This window comes from Nymphaea colorata, chromosome 1 (assembly GCF_008831285.2).
Source record: "Nymphaea colorata isolate Beijing-Zhang1983 chromosome 1, ASM883128v2, whole genome shotgun sequence".
Taxonomy (NCBI): domain Eukaryota; kingdom Viridiplantae; phylum Streptophyta; class Magnoliopsida; order Nymphaeales; family Nymphaeaceae; genus Nymphaea; species Nymphaea colorata.
In genome coordinates, this window is record NC_045138.2 from 43,871,483 (window position 1) to 43,879,125 (window position 7,643).

At 42.0% G+C, this 7,643-nt stretch overlaps 1 protein-coding gene across 1 annotated transcript; it reads left to right on the forward strand.

The window, feature by feature from the left end:
• The first annotated feature begins 1,167 nt into the window (after positions 1 to 1,167).
• On the forward strand, positions 1,168 to 2,001 carry LOC116250301 (uncharacterized). Its single transcript, XM_031623935.2, has one exon. It carries the CDS (start codon positions 1,218 to 1,220, stop codon positions 1,791 to 1,793), a length of 576 nt encoding a protein of 191 aa, XP_031479795.1. The 5' UTR covers positions 1,168 to 1,217; the 3' UTR covers positions 1,794 to 2,001.
• Positions 2,002 to 7,643: the final 5,642 nt, after the last annotated feature.

Consider the following 7,643-nt stretch of genomic DNA (forward strand, 5'->3'; position numbering starts at 1 on the left):
AGTGGGAACTTAATAGACCAGCCTAGCAACTACGTACATGGCAAAGAAGTTGGCTTCATATTTTTTTTGCATCATAAAAGAACCCAAGCAAATTTTTCACACTTGCGTTAAATCAAGCTTGGAGCGCTCTACAGTGATTTTATCTATCATGCATGAGATGATGGGTGCCCCTGGATCCTTGAGCTTGGGTGGAGTTTAGTGTTTGAGCACTAGACTCATGTGTTTATGAGATATACTTTCTTAAGTCCACCACACCTCTTCTTCTTCTTTTCTACATATACAATTATTTTGGGAATCGTGCATACGTAGGATCTTGCTAAATCACCTCGAGAAATGGGCATAGTAGGGAAACTTGTGAATTGGGGTCAGATGGACTGATCACCAAGTGAACTTTCATACTATATTTTCACTTTGTAAAATTGCATTTAATCACTGAATCAAAAATTTCATTCATTAACATCAAATTATTAAAGTAAAAGGATAATATACTATAAATCAACCTAAGTGCTTAATAAAGCATACATGGTTAAATGAGAAATTGGATAGACTAAAATGGGAATAGACCAATTTAGTTTAAAACAGTCAGTTCGTAGGATCCAATTCTGATTCTTCAAGTACTCTAGCGCTATATGGGTCAAGTCTGGGTTCACGGGCTCACGGCCCGGTATATAGTCGATCCAAGCCAACTTGGGTAGTATATGAAAGAGGCTACATTGATAGTTTAAGACAACGCATGTATTCATTTTTGTATATAAGTGTGTGTGATTTCTTGGTACTCTTGGTTTTCAGATCTTTGCTGGTACCCTAGAGGGCAAAGGATTTAGCTAGTTTGCTGTCCTACTTTGAAGGCTCCACCTTTTGTTATTTCTCTTTTTCTGGTTTCTGCAAACTCAAGTGTGAACACTCAAAATTTTTAGAACTTTAAATGATTATTTTACCCTTCACACTAGGATTTCTAATCACAAGAACATGGTTACTTTTGAACCAAACAAGCACAATTCATTTCAGCGTTGAGCACACGACTGTGTGTTCTTGGTGTCCATATGGGCCAGGAAGAGAGTAAACTTCCCGATCTCACTGTAAGGTTCGTGTACAAGCAGAGTTCGGGTTACAGATCGGAGACAAACCGATCCATTTGCGTTTCTTCTTCGCTTCTTTCTTTTTCCCGTCTTGCTTTTTCAACTGCGCGGTGGAGAGCGGGCGGTTCACGAGTCACGATGAGTAGAATCTACTCTGCGAGGGCCTTGCTCTCGTCGGCGGCAGCATCTTCCTGGCGAGTTCGCCTGCTTGCTACCCGCAGCAACTTCCCCGACGCCAAGACCTACAAGCCCAAACGCTACAAGCTGCCGCCCTTTTACGACCCCTACGGCTCGCGGCCCCCTCCCTCCGACAAGGTCCTCCGCCTCGCCGAACGCATAGCATCTCTCTGCCCCCAGGAGCTCGAGCAGTTCGGCCCTTCCCTCAGTGAGCGCATTCGTGCACCCTGCCTCCTCCACGTATCCGGCTCCGAAGCTGCCGCTGCCGCTGGGGGAACGGCCGCATCTGACGCCGGTGAGGAGAAGAAGGCGGCCGTGGAGAAGACGGCTTTCGACGTCAAGCTGGAGAAGTTCGACGCGGCCGCGAAGATCAAGGTTATAAAAGAGGTTAGGGCGTTCACCAATTTGGGGCTGAAGGAAGCGAAGGAGCTCGTAGAGAAGGCACCCGTTGTGTTGAAGCAGGGCGTCAGCAAGGAAGAGGCCAACGACATCTTGGAGAAGATCAAGAGCGCGGGCGGGGTAGCCGTGATGGAGTGAAGCTATCTTCGAGCAGGGCAGATGTTCGTCCCAACTGGTTTCTGAGTTCCCATAGTGCTTTGAATTGTTTGAAATTCAAGCAAATTATTTCGGTTGTTTCTTGATCAGTTGCTGTGGCTTGTAATGATGACATGGTCGTTTTTTCGCCTACTGATCGAGAAATTTAAATTGATTAAATGGATTGGAAATTGAGGATTTTGTCGAGGAACTGCCGGAGTTTCCTTTTTCTTTAGAATGCAGGGATATAATTGAGGGCAATGGAGTTTTGGTTCTTCTTCCATCAACTATTTCTACATTGTGGACAAGTTGGTGCGACGGCATTTTTGCCTCTCGTCATTATTAGTGACAGCAGGATGGCTCCTATCGTGGATTTTATCATTGTGAAACTTCTAATAATCAAAGTTATGTGTTAAGTTATGAGGCTCTTAGCAATTAAGTTCAGCCTAGCCACTAATTCTGAATTTATTAGCAGGCTGTTTTGGATCAAGAGTCTAGAAGGTTCTCACATTATGCGATTACGTTTTAACAGAATTGGTTTTATATTCTGATTTTTTTTGTTTTTCATTATAATTCATTATTCTTGTATCGATGCTCCATAAAAGAGTGTTCATAGCCCTCAACTGTTGTGTGAATAATATATCTCACCTCTTTCTGTGCGTTTCCTTTTTCTCTACTTTGTTCTGCTCAGTTCTGCCCCATTGCAGTTTATTTACATGGTATCAGAGCATTGATCCATGGCAAACGCACAAATGCCTCCTGTCCAACCAATTTCTGAAGCTGCAACAGAAATCAATTCTGTCGACTTCTCAAGCCCCTTTTTCCTGCATCACTCGGACAACCCTGGGACTGTATTGGTCTCTCAACTTCTGACGGGTGAGAACTATGCAACTTGGAGCCGTGCAATGCTCATGGCTCTCTCAGCCAAGAACAAGACCTCGTTTGTAGATGGCAGCCTTCCTCAACCGAAAATCATGGCACCTGAGTATTGTCTGTGGAATCGCTGCAATCACATGGTACTTTCCTGGCTCTTAAATTTCATTTCTCCTGATCTTATGCACAGTGTTATATATGCCTCAACGGCAGTAGAAGTCTGGAACGACCTCAAAGAAAGATTCACCCAAAGCACTGCTCCTAGAAAATACCAAATCAAATCTGCCATCTCTCGACTGAATCAGGAATCTATGACTGTTGCTGTCTACTATACCAAGTTGAAAGCATTGTGGGACGAGCTAGACTCTTATGATATTTTACCTAACTGTTCATGTGGTGCTCTGAGTAAAATATTTGTCAAGCAGCAAGAAGACAAAGTCATTCAGTTTCTCATGGGTCTGAATGACTCCTACAACACAATCCGTGGTCAGATCATTTTAATCGACCCTCTGCCATCAATCTCTAAAGTTTACTCACTGGTTCTCCAAGAGGAGAAGCAGCGTGAAGCGAGAAACTCCTTCAATCCTGTCGAACATGTGAGCTTGCTGTCAAATTCAAACAATAGATCAATGAGAAGCAAAGGGATCAGGAAGAACCAATACTTCTGCACATACTGTCACATCACTGGACACACAAGAGACCGTTGCTTCAAATTAGTGGGCTATCCCACAAACCCAAAAGGAACAAAGCTGAGGGCTGACAAGGGTGCGACTGCGAACAACGTTGTTGATTCAGAAAAGAACGGTGGATATGGTACTACATCCAATGCTGCTGGTTCATCTCAAATTGGCATTGAAGCTGCCAAAGAGCCTGCCCAATCCCTGACTATTGATGAGTGTATCAAAATTAGGCAACTCCTGAAAGACAATTTTCTACCTCAAGTAAACTTTGCAGGTATGTCTCTTCATCAAACCAATTCTTGGATCGTTGATAGTGGTGCAACCGACCACATGTCATCTTCGTTAGAACTGATGTCCAACGTCACTCCTTTGACTACTCTGTTTCCTATTCGATTACCTAATGATAAAATCATCTTTGCAACTCATATAGGTCAGGCTGTCCTTTCGCCCAGTTTAACACTTGACAATGTTTATTTCTTGCCTCACTTCAAATTCAATCTAATTTCTGTAAACAAACTTGTCAAACAGCTTGATTGCCTTATTACCTTCTCTGGTGAGTGTTGCTTTTTGCAGGACCAGAACTCCATGATGAAGACTGGTCTGGGTGACTTGCGGAATGGACTATATGTTGCAAATTTCCTCAACAACTCCTTGAACTCTATGGCCTTCCATAGTAGTAGGTTCATCTCACCAGAAACGTGGCACATAAGGCTAGGACACCCGTCAATATCCAAAGGCCATCCCTTCTTGAAATGTGACTCTGGTATTGAGCAGTTGAACAAGCATTGTGACACTTGTAAACTGGCAAAACAGACCAGATTACCTTTTAACTCAAGTGAAACTGTTTCTACTGCAATCTTTGAACTTGTCCACTGCGATATTTGGGGTCCATACACTGAAGCATCACACTCTGGTGCAAAATACTTTCTGACTTTGGTTGATGATTTCTCCCGTGCTGTGTGGGTCTTCCTTATGAAACACAAAAGTGAGACTTCCTATCATCTGAAAAATTTTATAAACTTGAGCAAAAATCAGTTCAGCGCCAATGTACTGAAAATCAGATCAGACAATGGCACTGAATTTTTTTCTGACAATCTGAAAATTTTCTTACTTGAAAAAGGGATTGAACATCATCATTCATGTGTTTATACCCCTCAACAGAACGGTGTTGTCGAAAGGAAACATCGACACATTCTTGATGTTGCGCGAGCACTAAAATTCCAATCAAGTGTTCTGCTAATCTTCTAGGATGAGTGTGTTCTCACAGCAGTATACCTAATAAATAGAACACCATCCTTGTTACTACAGAACAAAACACCATATGAAATCTTAATGGGAAAGAAACCAGAATATTCTCACCGCAGATCTTTTGGTTGTCTTTGCTATGCAACTAACATTTATCCCAAATCCAAGTTTGATCCGAGAGCCATCCGATGCATTTTCTTGGGCTATCCTCAGGGACAAAAAGCCTACAAGGTGTGTGATTTGCAAACCAAAAGAGTTTTCACTAGTCATGATGTTATATTTTATGAAAATATATTCCCATTTAAACTTGTTGCAAAACCACAAGTATCACCTGTTATTCCACTGCCTCTTACAGATGATCACATGGAGACAATTGATGGTCGTTTAGACACCAATAACCCAAGGGCCCAACCACCTCAGTATGACACAACTTTCCCTTCATCAGAATCACATTCTCAATTACATAACCAAAACCATCATGATATCGACTCCATCGAAAACCCTCAAGCTGTGGGAACTGAAACTGAACCTGAACCAAACTCATTAACACATCCTAATACTGCCCAACCTTGTGAACTGAGACGCTCCACCAGGCTACGCAGACAATCAGTACTCGTGAGAGATTTTTACTGCAATGCAACTGTCCTAAAGTCACTCAACCAATCTTCATCTGGAAATCGGTCTAGCACAAGGTATCCTCTCTCCAACTCATTATCTTTCTCTAATTTGTCTGATTGTCATACTACCTACCTTTTAAATATCTCTCGCTACACCGAACCTTCATCCTACAGTCAAGCAATACAAGACTCTAGGTGGACAAATGCTATGCGAGATGAACTAAAAGCATTGGAGAGCAACAATACCTGGACACTCACTCAACTGCCAGAAGGTGCCAAACTGATTCCCTGCAAATGGATATATCGCATCAAATATAAATCAAATGGAGAAATAGCGCGATTCAAGGCCAGATTAGTGGCAAAGGGCTTTGCACAGATTGAAGGAATTGATTACGATGAAACATACGCTCCCGTAGCAAAATTGACAACTGTACGATGCCTGCTATCAGTAGCTGCAAAGAGAAATTGGCTGCTTCATCAAATGGATGTATACAACGCCTTTTTAAATGGAGATCTTGAAGAAGATATATACATGATGTTGCCGCCAGGGTATGGCAGCAAAAAGGAAAATAGAATTTGCAAACTGAACAAGTCCATCTATGAACTCAAACAAACTCCCCGCAATTGGTTTGCCAAATTCTCTTCAGCCATTGCCACATATGGTTTCAAGCAATCGAAAAGTGATTATTCGTTGTTCACATTGCATCAAAGGTCAGTGTTCTTAGTTGTGCTGGTATATGTAGATGACTTAATCATTGCAGGAAATGATCAAGGAAGAATTGATGACTTCAAGAATTATTTGAACCAACAATTTCGTATGAAAGACTTGGGTACCCTTAAATACTTCCTAGATTGGAACTGTCTCGCTCCAAGCAGGGAATCTTCCTTTCACAAAGAAAATACACATGCGACATTTTAGATGAAGCTGGATTGATCAATGCTAAGCCAACTGATATACCAATGCAGTTCAAACAGAACCTGTCAGCAAGCTGTGGAGAACCCCTAAAAGATGGCTCAACATTTAGAAGATTGGTTGGGCGTTTGATCTATCTGACCATTACCAGGCCCGACATCATGTTTGTTGTACACTCACTCAGTCGCCATATGCAAAATCCCACCACAGTTCATTTCAACTCAGCACTCAAGGTCTTACGCTACCTCAAGAACAGTCCTGGACAAGGTCTTCTTTTCTCAAGCAATGACAATGATCAGATAATTGCTTATTGCGATGCTGATTGGGCAGCATGCAAAGACACTCGTCGATCCATTACTGGGTATCCATTACTGGGTATTGTGTCTTCCTGGGCCAAAGTCTTGTCTCATGGAAGACCAAAAAACAGCACACCATCTCAAGGTCATCAGCTGAAGCTGAATACAGGTCTCTAGCCAATGTGTGTTGTGAAGTTCTGTGGTTAAAAAATCTTCTGTCAGACCTAAAAGTTACACAATCTTCTCCAGTCTTGCTAATGTGTGACAATAAATCAGCCATACAAATGGCAGCCAATCCTGTGCATCACGAAAGGACCAAACATGTTGAGTTGGACTGTCACTTAGTCCGTGACTTGGTGAAAAACAAAACTGTAGCAACCAAGTATATACCTTCTAACTTGCAAGTGGCAGATTTATTTACCAAGGCTCTCCCAAAGGACAGATTCATGTTTCTAAGAGGCAAACTGGGCATGAGCAATCTCCATGCACCAGTTTGAAGGGGGTGTGTTAAGTTATGAGGCTCTTAGCAATTAAGTTCAGCCTAGCCACTAATTCTGAATTTATTAGCAGGCTGTTTTGGATCAAGAGTCTAGAAGGTTCTCACCTTATGCGAAGACAGCTAAGTGGTTACGTTTTAATAGAATTGGTTTTATATTCTGATTTTTTCTGTTTTTCATTATAATTCATTATTCTTGTATCGATGCTCCATAAAAGAGTGTTCATAGCCCTCAACTGTTGTGTGAATAATATATCTCACCTCTTTCTGTGCGTTTCCTTTTTCTCTACTTTGTTCTGCTCTGTTCTGCCCCATTGCAGTTTATTCACATTATGCTTGGCTATGTTAAGTTGGCTACGAATTCGAACTGTATGAATGGATTCCTACAAAGTTCTTGAGGAGGTTATTTGTTTTAACTCTGCTCCCTTTGAGAACTTCTGGTCTATGGGGCCGTAGACGAGAAGCTCTCTAGTGAGAGACAACGCTGCCAATAACAGTCAGTGTTGTCGGCCTCACGGAGCAGAGAACCTTACAAGAGCAGAAGGGAAAAACATATACCTTGATAAACATATACCTTGATTGGGATTTTTAACCCCTCTCTTACAACCGTGAAATACACTGTGATTAAATGCACCTGCTTCATCCTGTTGCCTTGTGTGCCTTTTTTTTTTATCTGATGTAGCCCACGAGCTTTAAAACAGAGCGACGAAAATTGTTCAATGGTTGAGGGCTT

What these genes read in the sequence shown, in the direction of transcription:
- LOC116250301 (XM_031623935.2), top strand. Translation starts at nt 1,218, where the DNA reads ATGAGTAGAATCTACTCTGCGAGGGCCTTGCTCTCGTCGGCGGCAGCA.